This window comes from Strix uralensis, chromosome 7 (assembly GCF_047716275.1).
Source record: "Strix uralensis isolate ZFMK-TIS-50842 chromosome 7, bStrUra1, whole genome shotgun sequence".
In the NCBI taxonomy this organism is placed as follows: domain Eukaryota; kingdom Metazoa; phylum Chordata; class Aves; order Strigiformes; family Strigidae; genus Strix; species Strix uralensis.
In genome coordinates this window covers 40,000,384-40,018,340 of record NC_133978.1, presented here as the reverse complement: position 1 = coordinate 40,018,340, position 17,957 = coordinate 40,000,384, and the positions used below count along the sequence as shown (strand labels likewise).

Genomic DNA, 17,957 nt, shown 5'->3' with positions numbered 1-17,957 from the left:
TTAGAATTAAAACATAAAACTCCTTGCTAGCAACTCAGTCATGACTAGGCTGTATTAAACGGGATTTCACGACACAAGTGTCTGCTGTTGAGTCCTTCTATATGATAACACCGGGATCACAGTTGGCACATGCTGCCACGTTTGGGACACAATCCTGTAAACAAGCTGCATGACAGAGACAACACCATCTGTCCAGAAAGTTTTCAGTGAGATTAATGTTTATGAAATACGGCTTCATTACATTTCTGACTGACACTATATAGTGTTAAAAACTCAAACGCTTTATTTACAGGTGCTTTGTATAGATAACATTTAATTTATACATATTGCAGGTTACACCAAAACATTTCTTGAAGAATAGCAATACTGTTATGTCTCTTTAAATGTGCTATAAACTGTGTAAAACTGCATTAAAATGATATGTAGCTTTTAAGGGCATGAACTTGGAAAGAAGGCCATTTGAATTGTGTCTCTACGTTTTTGAAATCAAAACCAAATCTACAGATACCAGTTGATAACAGTCTCTAGAACTCCCTAGTACTGCCTTTGCAAAAACAATTCTGTGGGGAGTTGATTTACTAAGATATGTGTTTAGCTGCTTCCTCACATCAAATAATTTTGATATTTAAAAGAAATTTAGATTACAGCTTTGCAATTTATAACTTATATTCTTGACTTGACCACGCTTCCACTCATTTCAGATGAAGATGAGTAAAGCGTGCTCTGACATATGCTAAGGGCAGAGGGCTGCTTTCCTGCATGTATTAATTACATGTGCAAAAGATAAAACTGACACAAGAAGCAGCACACAGTCGTTAATCGGGTTAAAGTGCAGATGTTCTAAGAGCGACAAACAATACAGCTATTGGTCACTGCTAATGTGATTTTCAAAACGTGCAGTGTATTTTGGTGTTTACCTTGAGGAGCTTTGCATGCAGCAGTAACGTGTAGGCAGCTTCCGTATAGTTATCACATTCTTTGTGCAGGTCACACAGCTTGTACAAATACCTGCAAGTAATAAAAACAATGGTTCTTAAAAAAGGTGGGTTCTTAAATGTTACTAAGTGATTTATTTTGAAGTCTACAATGGTTCAACTCTATCTTCCAACAACTACATATATGTGGGATTATTTAAAGCTCAGATTTCTGTGTGCAGACAACCTTTAGGTCCATTTTAATTCCCATTGTGTTCTTTTCCCAATGCGTATAAATGACTTGTGATGTGTAATGAATCCAGTAAAGATTCTGTGCAAGAGATATCACTCTAATTGTTCATCTACAGAGACAGATGTAGTCTTCTTCCTTAACTTCAACATCATCACGCCTCTGGAAGGGGATTCTCTTCATTTGTTTGTTGGGGTTTTTTAGTGACAATTTAAAAAACCCTCACAAAACTATTAAAACTGTAATTTGAAAATCCAGTGAAAACACAGAACTTTGATACTCATATGACACATATGAGTTTGTTAACAGAAATACAACAGATTTTGGGTGGGGGGTTGACAGTAAGAGGCAATTTGTCTTTACAGAGACGCTGAATAGGGCAGACCTACCACTCGTAACTTTACATGTTTGTCTAGTTATCAATCCTGCGTTTTGCTAATTTTTTTTTTTTTTGAAACTAATAAAGCACTAACCGAAACATTTAAACAACAGGAAGCAAGTTCACAACTGAAAATTCTTCCAAAAAGGTAACAAGCATCTGAGAATGAATTCATGAATAATACTTAGATACCGAAAATAGCATTAAAAACACAAACTTCATCATTTTAGCACAACGGTCTAGCCAATTTTAAGCCAAAGTACAAATAGAGGACTAGGAACCCTGAGGTTTACAAAAAGCACAACAACATATTACCATTTTTCCTTTGTGTGAAAATAGATTTTGAAAGGTCCCTGAAAGCTTTACATTTAAAATAAGTATCAGTCATGATATCATTTAGTAGTCCTTTTTACCCCAAGTCACATATGCTGTGCCTCACTAGGAGGCAAAATTATTTCTTTGCTCAGCTTTCTTTTGACTTATTTATTTTCTTCATGTGACAACACTCCTGAGTATTTCAGTGTTCATCAGAATATAACTGATGGAGTTGGAGGAGGCAGACAAAAAAAATCTCATGACTGATTTCTAATGCTCCATTGTTCTCAGGTAAGATAAGCTTTTGCACGTGCTTAAGGTTCTGTCAAGGTATGTTTTTTCATTACTTCTTTTCCTCCAGCCCCCAAGTGACTGCTTAATATGAACTTAATTTTCTCTAATTACATTATACTAAGTCAAGCAGAGTTTGTCACTGGTCATGTTTACAAACCTTATGTACATTTCTTCTCTCTCAATCTCCTTGTAGAAATTCTGAAAAACATAATTTTGTTACAAAGTCTTTGATTTCACAGTCTGGAACATGCTCTAAATTAAAAATTAATAATTGCATAACATCAACCTCAAAACTGCAAAATGGAATTTGCCTCTAGTGATAGAGCACAAGTTATTTAACTTATAAAGTCTAATGCTGTGATGTTTCATGATGTAGTGTATTAAGGCTTATGTCTCACTGCAAAGGTTAAGAATTTGCAAGAATAGTACTGCTAGAAATTTACTTCTGGCATTTGCAAGTCACACATCATTAACCATTTTCAGTTGAAATTTTGTAATACACAAACCCATAATTTTTAAGCAACAGTTGTTCTATGGATTTAAAACTCCAAACCTCAGTTGAACAATACATCATCTGCTCTGGAATTCTGATAGTTGCTTTGGAAATAAAAAATTAGATTAGTGTTATTTATCTGGTTTCATATGCCACACACTATCATCACTCTCTTCAGAAATGTCTGAATGCCTCTGGTCTTGAGATAAACTAGTTAACACTACAAATATTGTAAAAGCAAGATATGACAAATTGTGTGAGATATTAAAGGCATTTCTGAATCTAATTTAAAGTTTGCCTTCAAAAGTTAAAATTTATCTAAGAAAACAAAACACAAAGAAATTTCTCCTTCACTGAATTAAAATAGATTTCAATGCTAAATGAAACCAGTCCGAGTAGCCACTAATAGATGCATAAACCCGGTACTAATAGATTAATAAGCCCAATAAAAAACTGTTCCATTCAAAGAGAACTGAAATACAGAACAGACCCTACGTACCACAGTTGGCAATGATGGATTATCCAGTGGATATACCATTTTAGTTGACATAACTGCTCACTGGTTTTGAGTTCAACTCAAAAGTCAAACTGAACCACATGAAAAATTTTTGCTGTTTTCTCTTACTTAATGTTTTGTTTGCTTTTGTTAAAGGAGAAGAGATTTCTGAGCTAGGTGGATCAATAACGTAAAACCATTTAATCCTAATATTGCGGCCAGCTGCTCTGCCCTTCTGATGCAGCTCAAGAAGCAACATTAAATCAACCAAAACGGCAAGAGGCTTGGGCAGCAGGTTGACCTGACACACATTACGTTTACTAGAGTCCCCTCTCCACCAGAAAGCTGTCCCTGCTCCTGCCCCATCTTTGGGTGCAGGTTCCCACATCCCCCTTACACTGTGCTGGCCCACACATGTGGGGCTCTGCAGCCAATGGGCTGAGGAACTGATGGGGATGTCAAATAACTGGAGGGGAAGAGCGTGAGCTTTCAGCAAGATCCCTCCTCATATCTGCTCTGCTACCTCGGCGGCATGCTTGCTTTCGCCAGGATTATCAGGGGTAGGAGCAAGCAGCTGAGGGAACAGACAGGGTTTTTATGGGTTATTTTAACATCAGCACTGGCTTAAATGCATATCAAAACCTCTGACTTAAGCTATAGTCAATACAGACAAACTTAATCCTGTGAAAGCCTCTGCATCATTAAAGTCCCAATTAAGAACTCTTTGAGACCTCAGGTGGGAATTGTGCTGAGTATCAGCCCTGGGTTGGATTTCAGCAAAGGCAGGTGCCTGGAGAATGATGAAAAGACTGAGTTGGTCCTGGAGGGCAAACGGGACTTTAAAGTCAAGCTGAAGTTTTAAATCACTGAAAACGAAGGAAAGTTCTGCCCTGCGATGCTTTCCTGCATTTCCTGCAGACTTCAGCAGCAGGGTTGTGCGTGGATATCTCACCGTGATTTAACTTGACAGCAGTAAATCGCCCACCAAACTTATCATCTGCAAATACTTGAAAAATTCAGATGAAAAAAATCAGCATCAGGAGATGCTGTTAGAGACACTTTGAGAAAACAAAACCAACCCCCAAGTGTGCCATCAGTCAGCCTGTGGTTTAAGGCAAGAATTACGAGGGGAAGACTCAAGAGTATTACGATGAAAGGAAGGAGAAATAAATTCACCTTACTAGGGAAATTTTTCCAGTTTTATAAATCATTGTCATGTTTTAGAGCGTATGGTGTATGTGATTTTTTATTTCCTATCTTGTTTGGTGTGAACTGGCAGGCTTTCCTCACTCAAACTCTGCTCAGAACCACGCTATGACTCTTCCGCGGGTGACCTAACGGTACTTGATAGATCAACAGCCGGTGACAACTCTCCAAGTTCCTCCCCTTTTCTCATTTCCTAAACATTCTGTTGCTTTTTGATGTGGACAGAGAGGAAAAAAAAACCCTAAAAATAAAATCCCAATTTCTGATTTGATGTCTCTATCTTCTCTCCCATTCTAATGGGCATGGTTTCATTTATAGCTTATGTGATAGCGCGGCATAAAGGCTGCACTGCACGAGCCGAGGACGTTCACATTACTTGCAAGTGCTAAAGCTACAAACTATTTACTCAGATCTTTCCAAACCAGCCTGAACAAAATCTATCAGCCCTATCACATAAATGATAAACACTGTCTGTGCCCAACTTATTTAAACGAAATGAAAGCTTTGACCATGATAGAGGGATGAAAGCTATGAATCCTTAGTGGCTAACAGTTTAATATCGAGTCCTATTGGAAAAATCAAATTTAGCTAGTACTATGTTTGGGGGTCTCTAAAATGTATTTTGACATAATTTTTCAATATGTCCTGATTTTGTGCTAGTAAAATCTCAGACTACTTCTTGGGCTGAAAAGCATGATGTGTCTGCCATGGGGACAACAGCTCTTGCTTCCAACTCTAGCCTAAATTAAAAGGTTTGTTGTATATAGTAGATACTCCAGAATTTGTGAAACAAAGAGGCAGAAATTTCACATTCCGCTTTCAGTTAAAGAGTAACACTCAAACTACTTCAAAAATTTTGAATACAGAAACTGAGCAGTAAACAGAATACAAATGGGATTGCAAATGCATGAAAATCTTGGTAGAAAACTGCGTGTTACTCCAACGTTCTGTATGTCGAAGTGCTTTCCTACGTAATGTTGTTCATACATCAATTGTAAATGTCTATGAACAGCCCTCAAAGATCAAGCCCTGAGACATTTCTTCTTAAATCTTTCCTTAGAATTAATTAAAGAAGTAATAACCCATGTTTTCATGGATTCAACTTCATTAAAAAAGGGAAAAAAAATCCACAAGTATTTCAAACTTTCATGAGAATCCCAACATGCAGTCTGTTTTACACAAATCTTTTGTTAAAGCTGTAAAATTAAGAACGCAGTAGTCATTTCAGGCTGGTGACTTCTCTTTGCTTACCAGCACGTTGACAGTACAGCTCATGTGGTTCTCCTTGTTCTCGTCGTGCATTATGGTCCTGTAGTCCAACAACCTCTCCATTAAGCGGACAACAAGTTTCACAAAAGTTTCTCCACTTTTAGCAAGGTATTTGTGTTTTCTGCAGTGCTCCAAGAGACTGAAAGACCAATTACATTCGCCTTGTTAATCACATGCAGAAAAAACCTTGAGTCAGGTGCAATTTTAAATATTATGCATCATTAACAGATTTTAATTATTTCTGGGCTACAAAGTTCATTGTAGTCTAATTGCTCTCTCTCCTGACTTTACGGTGACATAAATCTCACCGCTGATCAACACTTACATTTTGTCAAATAACACTTTGTACTGTTCATCTCCTCTGCCTCCTTCCACTTCATGATCCAGTTTCGTGATGATCTCCTTTTCAAACTATAATTAAACAAAGCAAGCGTAAATAATCAGATGGCAAATATTTCACTTTATTACTGTAGCCTCAATGGTTCACAGATTGGTTGGGTATCTCAGTGAGATGTTTAGCCACTGTTTTAAAGCTTGATTGACTTTAAGAGTTTGCAATCTCTGGTATTAGACTATCCACAGTGATCTCCTGCCCTACAAGGACTTTTTTTGTTGAAGAAATCATTGGTCATGTTGTTAAATGAAGTGTAAATATTTGCATTACGAAAAACTAAATAAGGAGATTAATGACAAGAATGAGGGCAGGGAAAATGAAGACACAAAGCCAGGCACAAAATGTCCTCACCATAACGGTAATAGCAACAAAAGTAAAATACAAAAGCGTTGAAAGCTCTAGGAGATAAATAACACCTAAGGCTGGATAACTCAGCCAGATGTACACCCTAGGATCACTAACATCCCTTTTTAGCATACAGATACTGACTCACAGCAGGGCACAATTCAATTAACAAACCTGTTAATAAGTCACTGCAGAGGGGAAGGAAGTTGTTTCAAACAACTTAAGAGTAGTATTTTTATCTGGGCAATAATAAAAAGATGCAAACATCAGTGGGCAATAAAATATATTTTAAATGCAAACGGGATAATTCACTGGATTTTCAATGATTACAGCGGGTTTTCCCTGTTGCTGTTACATTCCCTAAGGCCCAGGCTAGGAATGAGTGCAACCTGTTAGTGCAGGAAGGATCACTCTAGGTCTGCTGCTATGTAACGAGTCCATCTAGTCATCTAATTCCTAATTCTTCATTAAATAAGCACAGACATCCACACCCTTAGGAAACAACCTATTGTCAAGGGACCTCTGCAGAAGAGCCCGGATGAGAAGGGAGCCTGTGGCAGGGCAATGGGGGCCCATTAGTCAGAGAGGGAGTTTACTGACAGAACAATTGTCTTCCAGGTTTCTTCACTGTCACTGGCTCAAGCAGTCCCTAACTATTCCAAGGAGAAGCGAAGGGCCACCTGCACAAAGAACAAAGCGTACTAACATTTTGTAAATGTCAAGAGATGTACTTTGTATCTGCAGTTAATATTAACAGCATATAAAGTACAAATGAAAAAAGAATAGACTGTCTGTAGCTTGATATACTTCCAGACCGAGGAGGCACTTCCATGACCACCAGGCTCAGCAGCAGCCAACGTGAGTGGTGCCCAGAACCCCAACTTTCACCTCGATGACTGGGTTCAGTTTTGGGCCCCTCACTCCAAAAAGGACATTGAATGACTCGAGCGTGTCCAGAGAAGGGCAACGGAGCTGGTGCAGGGTCTGGAGCACAGGTCTGATGGGGAGCGGCTGAGGGAACTGGGGGGGTTTAGTCTGGAGAAGAGGAGGCTGAGGGGAGACCTCATCGCCCCCTACAACTCCCTGAAAGGGGGTGCAGAGAGGGGGGATGAGTCTCTTGACCCAAGGAACAAGCGCCAGGACAAGAGGGAATGGCCTCAAGCTGCGCCAGGGCAGGGTCAGACTGGCTCTTAGGAAGTATTTCTTTGCAGAAGGGGTTGTTGGGCGTTGGAATGGGCTGCCCAGGGCAGGGGGGGAGTCCCCATCCCTGGAGGGGTTGAAGAGTCGGGTTGACCCAGCGCTGAGGGATCTGGTGGAGTTGGGAACGGTCAGTGTGAGGTTAATGGTTGGTTACGGTTAATGGTTAAGAAACCTTGATGATTCTGTGATTCTATGATCTTGCACCTCCGTTCAAGCCATGAACTTTCCTTCCCAGTGCTATACTTCCCCACCTCTTAAGTCATACTAGTAACACGCTGGCATTTCTTGTTCTTTGTAAATTATTTCCACTGATCAAAATATCTACTTCAGTGCCCACAGCATTAGCTCCTCTGGCACAGCCACCAAACGCTGCCCGATCAGCAGAGGGGCTCTCTAATTGGAGAAGGCAGGCTTTTGCTGAAAGCCTGTCAGCAAAATTAGACTTTTCTTTCACTGGGAACAACTGTAAGGAGGCAACAAGGACAACCTCAAGAGCGTTGTAGTAGAGGTCATGTGCTGAAGATGCAGCTGATATCTGTGCTGAAAGGTAAAAATCAAAATCTACGTACTAGGAAGGAAAAAAATCCCCGCAGAGAGCCCTGCCAGCCCAGCAGCCTCCACCAAGGGCTGACAACGGGCACCGGGACCACCATCCCAGAGCATCCCAGGTGCCCGTGCAGAGCGGGGAGCTCGGCCGTGGTCCCACTGGCGGTGTGCCAGGCAGACTGACCCCCAAACAGGAGCCACGTGTGGCCACCCCATGGGTGCTGCTGCCCCGGCCGAGGCACCACCGCTCAGCGCGGCAACCAAGGGGCAGGGGGGGGCAACAGGGGACAGGGGCTTTCTACAGGGGCAGCCCCATGGTGGAACTGGGGAAGAGAAGTTGTTATCTCCAGCCAGCAGCAGGGCTCAGATTGGTTTAGCTAGGAAGAGAAACTGGATTTTTTTTTTAGTCCACACTGTGAAATTCTGTTGGCATATTTATTTCAGCGAGGAGTGTGAGATCACCCCTGCCAACGGACTTAAGTCATGATGAAACTCTGATGATAAGAGAGCACTTTTCACCACCTTAATTTATATCACTTTGAGGAGGCGTGATAGCCACGTCCACCACTGATCTCTTTCTGCCAACGTACGCTACATTTTAAGCTCTGCCCACACACTCCCACCTCGGCCAACAAAGGTTATCATAACGCCTCTGCCGAGTACCAAGCAGACATGCCCTTAGCTCTGCCACAATCCCTTTCTCCTGAAATAACTGCTGCATGCGTGGGGCAAGGCAAACCGAGGCAGAACAAGAGAAAAACCTGCGGCAAGTAAGGGCGACGAGAAGCATCTTGGCCACCCCCATGGCTGGAGGCACCTGTCTGCTCTCCTGGAAGATCCTTTTCTGCTGGAGCCCACAGCAGTAGTGAACATAGACATGTTGGCCAAGTTGAACCTGTGTATGAAATGTGGCCATGGACTATAGAGTTCCTGCTTTGCTAAGAAAAATCCTTTTTAGGGAGAAATACATGTTGGTCTGAAGGATTTGCTTGATAAATTGTGGCAATACCAAAATACTCCTCTTCGTCAGGACAACTCAATCTCTGACCATCGTAACAGGCTCAACAGCAGTAATGTCAAAATCCACAGTCAGATCCCGGACACTGGTTTTGTTTCCCTTTCCAAGTCTCTGTTTTCTTCTCAGCATTAACTGCAGTTGATATTCACATCATCTCCTTCCTTCATGTGCAACCCTAGACTTCCTGTCCTCTGCTTTTGAGTTAGGAAATTTATTTTCACACGCTACGTGGCAGCCCACCAGAACTGTGTTACAAACAGAGAAAAAAATCTCTGCTCTGAGCTCAGTGACTACAAGCTATCATGACAAATAATGGCAGAAAAAGTCCTGCTCACCTACTGCTCAGAGCAAATTCAGGATAGAATCTAACAACATGCACAAGTCAAACGAGCTGTGAGCTGTCAGGAAAGCTGAACTGCAGATTGTATCATGCACACAGCGATAAAATCAACCAAGTACCCAAACAACAGATATTCCATCTTAAACCAATTTTTACTATTATGCGTGACTGTTTTAAAGATGAAACCCCAAACCTCGGATTAAAATATTTTGAAGGTGCTCTTCTGTTCCCCAAATGATCCACAGAACCATAGAAACACTGACTGGAAGAGACCTTGAAGGTCATTTCATCCACCCTCCCAGGTGATGCAGGATTATTGCCAACACTACATCAGGCCAACTGTGACTTGCTTAGCCAAGTACTGAACGTCTCCATGGATGGATGATTACACAGCCTCTCTGTTCCACTCCCTCACTACTTTCCTTGTGAAGAAATGAATGAAAAGTGAAGTGAAATAAGGTTTTTTATACAATGAATCCATTATGCAAAAAATGACAGGAAAATGAGAAAAGGGAGAATAATGCAATCCACCCCCTCTGAGAAGCAAACACAAGCTGAAACACGTTTCCATAGTACAAGGACGTGTCAAGTAGAACACTGAAGCAACACAATGATGAAACAGAGAAGTCACAAAATTCATGTTCTCTAATGAGATCAGAAAGAAACTGACTTTCTATACCAATGTAAAAAATGACACTTACTGCCAGTGTGAGCCCTTTAGGTGATATATTTTTTAGCAAGAGATTACTCAGACAAAGAAAGGCAATTATATCTGTCATACAGGATCTTGAGTATCTTCCTGATATCAATTTTACTTATATTTCTGTAAATCTAGGCTTTGTTGGGCCATCTCCCTAATGGCCCTCTTGGGTTGAACAAAAGTAGACTTGAGGCATTTCTGGGGTTTTAAGGACTATTAACAATATCTTTGCTCTTCAATCATTCTTGGTACTTCTCAAGGAACCGATATGATATAGATCATGCAAGCCAGATGACTAAACGTTATTTAACGTAGTTAAAATTCCTTCTGCGGTCTTTCCACAGAAGAACCTTTCACCAACACCATTTGAGGTTTATGGAGCGACTGTCTTCCACAGTAAGAACGCAGCCCTAGAGTCGTACAAGCTAATGGTTCTGGGACACTGCATCTGGCATCTGTTGATAAAGTCTCAATTTTTCTTTTTTTTTTTTTTTAATGAATAAAATAGCACAAAGTAGGCCTGCAATTATTGTGATGGAATTTACTCTCAAGTGAAAAAACGCCAGATTTTCAATGTTTACACCACAGCCAGTGAACACTTGCCGAGGCTCTTTCTGGAGGCTTTGGGGGTATATCTGGCACCATCAATGAGTTAGATTCATATCCTTCTGATGACAGTCAAAGCTTGAGGGGTGATGTTAGGAAGATTACAGGAAATTACTATCAACTTTTCCTTGCAGTTGATCAAGATCTCAGCTTCTCTTTAGGATGTGTGTTTGAACTTGAGCAAAGGGTATATCCACAACTTCATCTGTCTGTTACAATCTCCCTTCTGGAGAAAATAAATCAGTGTAAGCTATCTAGCGTCTTCAAGTGTCAGCTCAACTAATCACTTTGGGTTTTAGGTTTACCTAAAATGTGGTCAGGCTAGATTTGTAGCGCTGATTGACAATTTAATCTAGCTGTAGATGAGACCTTTCAATCCTCCAAGCCGCTATAAATTTGTTTTGATATGGGATAATAATGAATTTGCCATATAAAATTCAAATGACAGATAACACCACTAGAAATTAGTCCTAATGCAGAAATAGCACGCAAGTACTGTAAAACTTTGTTCAAAAGCTGCTATGGAGGTTGGTGGTAATTCCCAACAGTTTCACCTGTTCCCTTTCCTATTTTCCCACACCATTCTGGTCAGCAAACAGATCTGGCAGCCATTTAATATTAGGTGATTTTGGAGATCTCTAGACTTACTGCATTACCTTTCTCCCTTGCTCTTCAGGTGGGGTGAGGGAGGAATACTGATCAAGGTCAGAAAAGGCCAGAAAACAAGAAAAACTTACACATTTAAATTTCAACTGTAGACAACTAAAAATGTTACTTATTGAAGTTAATTCTTTCTGGGGATGACTTATTTGAATTTGCACATTCAGTGGGATTACAGAGGAGAATCTGCAGCATCACGGAAACTTGACAAATCATTAACGTGTTCTGTCTGCACATCCATAGCACAAGGGAGGTTAACACAGGGCTCAGGAGTGGTAAAAGAAATTATAGGTTCTAAAAATCAAGGGAGATTCAGATAAAGTAGGTACTTCTCATTAAGGAGAACTATATCAATTTGAAATTCATTGACAAGCAACAAGAAATTACACTGCAAATAAGAATGCTGGTATGACTGTCTTGATACTGACATTTATTGTGAAATGTTAGAAATGAATTAACAGGGTTTTCTCTTTATTTCTTCTGGTCTTTACTCTAATTCTCTTCACAACAGAACACTAGGTAGAGATATTTTAGCTGCACCCATGGTTTTATTTTAGCAATCATATACATTATGCATTTATTAATTATGCATTTCTATATGATTTTGCATTATGCATTCATTTATTATGCACTTCTCTATCATCCTTCTATCTTTTCAGCTATGGTTCCACTATGCTAATTGTCATTCCTATTCGCAGAAAACGGAACAGATGCATTGTTGCATTTTTGGGGCTCTTTCCTCATATAATTACTTTTACACAACTCCTTCCTCTAGCAAGGTAAGAACACATGCTGGAGCCTGTATGCTTATATCAGTGATGCTACCACCACCAGACCCTGATGATTCTCCTTTGTAATGTGGTTCAGGCTGAAAACTAGACATATGGGACTTCTAATTTCTTCTTCCTCAGCACTGCAGAGTGTGTGGGGGTATACCCCTCAGATTTTACTTTGAAGGATAAGGGTCCTACTTGATGAGAAATGTAATTATGTTGGGGAAGACAGGCTGGGGTAATGCTTCTGACTCAATCTCTTACCTTATTTTGTTAATAGGTTTTTTTGGCTCTTGAAGTAAGCTGCTTCTACTAATTAAATTATACCAGATCAGTTAAAGGAAATCGTATTATGGTGCAGTGCCATGAGATAGGGAAAAGCTACCCAATACCTCCCCCTGCCTCCTCCCACTTCCTCCACGCTCTGTTTTGTACCAGTTCCTGCACTGGCACCTCTCTATGAATGGCTTCAACCCAGAACAAGCAGAACATTCCATCAGCAATGACACTGGTCCAGAAAAGGTAAGTTAAAAGTTTTGGGTAGGCAAATAAACAGGAGTGCTCATAGGAAATGGAGCTAGAATAAGTGACAACTGGGAGGAACGAGCAGCAAAATCAGGTGGTCAGGGGCTTTTTATGCTCTGAATTCCACATTTCAACGGAATGACTGTTTCATGATGAACTAACTTTCCTGCTGTCACCACGGGATCCATCATGTTCATCTGACCAGGCCTTGAACAATCAAACCAATTCTCTTTCATCGCTCCTGTGGCTCTGACATATTCCCTTTGATCTGGAGGGTTCACTAGGGAAACAGGCAAAGGGAAAAAAGCAAAGAGGAGAAGGAGGCATTTTCTTCTATAGGGAAGCTTCAGTCCCACACTGACTCTAGTACAAAGATACTGCTTTGAGGTACAGGCTACTTTGAAGCCTTATATAGGCTTCAAAGCACCTTAAGAGGGAGAGGACAAAAATGGGCAACTCCAGCTTTTAATTCAGTCGGCCTTTAATTTAGCTCTGTAAAAACAAGAGGAACTTATCTTCTGTTTTTTCTCAGGGCTATATAAACTGGAAGAACAAAAAACTCCATTCTGTCTGTTACTGGTTTTACCAGGCAAACCAATTCATACTGAAATTAAAACCGCCATGGAGAAAGCTGTTTATAACACAAGCCCTCACAGCATTAAGTTCTGCAAAAAATGTAAATTCCTCCCCCACAAATCATGTCGTTTATACATCTGCTGGAGAAGTGGAGCCAATCTAAACCCTTGTTGATGTGACTAATAAGGTTAGATAATTGGATTTCTGGCAGATTAGTTTAGCAGCAGCCAACCATTCAATTTTGAAGTTCTCTTTGAAAGCAATGCTGGACAATGATAATTGGTAGCTGCATACAGACGACACAATGCAGTACATTACACTGACACATTAAGTATGAAAGCTTGCCTAGGTATTGGTAATATTTAAATTACTTTATATCTATTTCTATCACTTAAGCACAAAAGAGACAAAAGAGATGAGCCAGGAAGATACAGGCCAGGCAGGCCCACTTCAGTCCCTGAGGAAATAATGAAGCAAAGCTTCATGGAAGCTATTTCCAGGTACACAAAGGGTGAGTAGGTGACTGGGAAAAGCCAATATGGATTTACCAAGGGTAAAACACATCTGACCAACCTGACTACCTTCTGGAATAAAACTCTCTGCTCTGTGGATGAAGGGCTGTGGTTGTCTCGATCTCAGCAATGTGTTTGATACTGTCCCACAAAGCATACTTGTTGACAAGTTGATAAGATATAGACTGGATAGACGGACTATGAAATGGGTGGAAAAAGTGGCTAAATTGCTGATCTCAAAGGGTAGTGGTTTAACAACTTAGTCTGAAAGACAGGCAACATAAAATAGTGCAATATTTAAGGAAGAGAAACTTCTAGGATGGCATAGTTGCAAGCAGCAGTACAAGATGCTCTGCTGGAAAGGACCTGGTGGACAGCTGAACATGAAGAAGCAGTGTGCCCCTTCAATGTAGGCACAATGTGTCCTTGATTGCACCAACAAGACTACAGGTAGAGGATCAACAGGATTATTCCATTTGTTGGGCTACAGCAGGAATACTGAATCCAGCTTTCATTCCCCCAGCTTGAGAAAGACACTGAGAAACTGGGGATGGTCTAATGGAAGGCCACCAAGATGAGCAGAGTGTTGGAGAACCTGGAGAATGGTTGAAGGAACTGGGTTTGTTCAGCCTAGAGAAAGGCAGATTCAAGCCTTTCAACATCTAAAAAGTGGTTATAGAGGAGATGAATTACTCTGTTTATAAGGGTAAACAGTAACAACACAAGCAGCAACAGGCACAAGTTGATTCAGGGTAATTCCATCTGGATATAGGGAGAAAAGTCTTAAAATTGGAATAGGTCACCCAGAGAAGTGGTGAAACCTCCTTGCTGGAAATACTCAATACCGAGCTTGAGATGGCCCTGGATGACCCAATCTACGGCCCAATTTGGACCAGATTGCTTCCAGAGGTCCCATCCAACCTAGACTTTTCTATAATTCTCTGCTTTTTACAAGCTGTGATCTTCATTCCCCAAAGACCAATCTGAGATACTCATCAAACTGTATAACTACATTATCTGCAAAACCGTAAACGGACAGATTGATTATGCCCTGTTAGATGTAACGTTCACTCCAAATGCACTGAGAAAAGGTTTACTGCCTCTGCACCTGTCATATCAATGCTATGTCCATAAAGAAAGAAGCTATACTGACATAAGAAATATATGTTGAGTACCTACAATCCAAGACATCTCTGACTTAAGCATGAGGCATTTTTCTTCTCAAAAGGCGAAAAAGAATTTGTGTGAAATATTTAAGACATTCATTTATTAAAATCACCCAACTATTCCACAAAAAGCTGGTTTCCTTCTGTCAAGAAAATACAGGGCCATAAATTTAGCTATAAAGTTACCCTCGGATTTTTCATGATCCATATAATTGTACAAATAAAAAATGACAAGCAACAAAAGAGAGCATCTGACAGGAAACTGTTTAAATGGCATCCCAGCGAGCATTTCAATCTTTACAGTATCATCAGACTCAAACATAAGAAAGAATGATTATGTGGTAATTGGATGGATCCAAAATACAGTTCACAACCTTTCTACGCACCATCCAGCACAAAACAAATCAAAGTAATAAAGCTGATGCCATTTCCTTTGCTTAAGTCTCTCCATGCAGATATTCATTTACTCTGGCTACAGATTTATTAAGAGCTGGTTATGAACAACAGTTCACAAAAAAGTATGGAAAAGGATTAGATTTTTCATCCAAGAAAGAAAACTGCAAATATAAAGGGAAAAAAATAAACAACACACGTCAAACTTTATTGCAAAATTCACAAGGTCATACCCTGAACTGAGAGAAATTCCAAGGGTAAAGGAGCTACACTGGCTTATACCATAACACTACCTGGCCTCACTAGTCTTATACTCAATCCATAAGGCAAAGTTTGAAGGGAAAGAAGGTCAAATGAATGATGTCAGGAAACTTTCTTCCACTCCACTTGTCTCTCAAAAGTTGATGCTATCAGGATAAGATTGTGTGTGCTTATCCAAGGACTTCCCTCAGCATGTTAAAATATAACAGAATAAAAATGCTACATTAGTATTTAGATTTTGCAGTGCCTGTATAGCATGAAGAAACACTGACAGGATAGCTTTTTTTCCCTCTTCAAAATCCATAAAACAGTAAAGAGTATCAAAATTATAAGATACTAGAGATGATAAATTCTCACAGGTTATAGTTTCTGTTGCCACATTATCAGGCTTCCTATATGTCCAATTTAACTCAGAAGCAGACTCCTTTTCTGAGTCACAGTGAAAATTTAAAACATCTGTCTTTGCTCTCTTTTTGTATCATAACGGAAGGTTTCATTTACTTCATGCAAATTTTTCCTTCAGTAAGAATTTAAAACCAACAGATGAAAACTCTATAGCCACTCCAGAGTTACAGAAAATAAGCAAATCCGTAAAATTATTCTTTAGAAAAATAAGAAATGACAAAAATTCTTATGTTTTCTCAAAGAGCAATTAAATCTTTCTTACAACCTTTAATATCTGTAGCTTACTGCTTACCATCTGGAAGCTTCTGGTCGAATGAAATTCACACTGCATCATATCAAAGAAGATTGGGATTGTAGCTTTCCGAAGTTCAGTTTCAGGGATAAGCGTCATTTCTAAGATAGGTCCCACCATTTCTGGGATGAACTTGATTTTATGCTGACCTTTAAGAGAAAAGATGCATTTCAGAGTTAACAAACAGCCACTGGCTTTGGTAGAAGGTAACTGTTATAGAGGCTGTGTCAATAAATTCTCATACAGCATAAGAAAGTATTTTTTAAGATTCGACTACGGAAACACGTATTATTACTTACACCACAGGAGGGGATGTACGTGGTATAAACTCAAACTACCAAGAGTTGTTGAATCCGTAGTCAAACTGGAACTTGCCACATTTTCTACAAAAAACCTGTATTTACACTCATATTAAGTTTCAATGCAACTTCTGGATGGCAGAATAGGAGGCTAAAAGGCACATCACTTGTTTTAATTTATTTAGACTTTTGTATCTTCCGCAGCGTACAAAATGTTCCCTGTGTCAGTCTATCAAAGTGTCACCACGAGTGCATACTTAGCCTCGAGACATGAAACTACATCTTACCAAGCCGACAATATGTCTTCTTTCTTTGAGAGCTGATCTGACTGGCAAACTTTATTTCATATTTACCTTCCCAAGAGAAAACCGCACCTCCCCCAACCCTCCCTGCTGCGCTCTCCACACACAGACTAGAAATTAAACCTTCACAGGAACACGGTACCTAATAAATACTGGAATAGTTAAAAACATCTAGTTACTGTTCATATTATTAGCTTGAGTGTAGAGAATGCAGATTATATGGTCTCCAAATTATCTGTTCAACAACTCCATGGAAAGATGCTGGTGTAGAGCAGCGTAGCACAGCACCGGAGAGCGCCAGGCTGAGGAGCTGATGGCAGAAGTTTAAAAAATATAAACACATCCCCCTTTCAGCAATGGGGTGGGATTCATTTGAACCTCACTACACAACTGGTGACATTTCTCACAAATGCAGTGCTAAGGGATGTATAGTCAGGCTCGTACAGTGTTTATACATCCACCGCTGTGGTTCAGACAGACCTCTTCAGAGCTGAGCTAATCGAAGGACCCCTCAGCTTCCTCCATTTTAGGACACTGCAGCTACCAGTGACACCTGACAGAAACAGATTTTAACTCATTTATATTCCACTGCACTACGCCAGTACGGCAGTAACTGTGGAAGTCTTTAATTAGTAGTTTCACTTTTGACCAGAACCAACATAAATCTCAACAAATGTAATCAGGAAGAAATCCTTTACTAACAAAACACGCTACTTTTTTTTAGCGGATATAATTTAAGTTACTTGATTTGGCAAACTTCAGAATCCTATTAGCATTAGCAATCTTATTAGGGCAAATTAATACTCAACTAAAACTACTTTGTATGATGCTGCAATGCTGGTGGTTGGTAAGGAATATCAAGTGAGATTCTCTCTTACAAGTATTATTACATTTGGCCTCTCAGGTGACAGTTTTCTTGTATTATGCCTGAAAAGCATCAGAGTCAGTATTTCAGAAAACAAATAATAGTGACAAAAGTTATTTGTCAGGCACAAATTCAGTGTCACGAAGTTTTCTGTGTGTCACGG

General features: G+C 40.0%; 1 protein-coding gene across 4 annotated transcripts in view; it reads right to left on the bottom strand.

Annotated features, from left to right (window-relative positions):
• The window catches only part of DOCK1 (dedicator of cytokinesis 1), a 312,454-nt gene that overhangs the window by 60,058 nt on the left and 234,439 nt on the right, over nucleotides 1-17,957 (bottom strand). For all 4 annotated transcript variants that reach the window (XM_074875532.1, XM_074875533.1, XM_074875534.1 and 1 more), the window contains 5 exons: nucleotides 16,329-16,477; nucleotides 5,942-6,027; nucleotides 5,599-5,755; nucleotides 2,310-2,350; nucleotides 918-1,008 (listed from right to left, as the gene is read on the bottom strand). In XM_074875532.1, coding sequence (XP_074731633.1) covers nucleotides 918-1,008; nucleotides 2,310-2,350; nucleotides 5,599-5,755; nucleotides 5,942-6,027; nucleotides 16,329-16,477 — 524 coding nt within the window. The remainder of the gene's footprint in view (nucleotides 1-917; nucleotides 1,009-2,309; nucleotides 2,351-5,598; nucleotides 5,756-5,941; nucleotides 6,028-16,328; nucleotides 16,478-17,957) is intronic.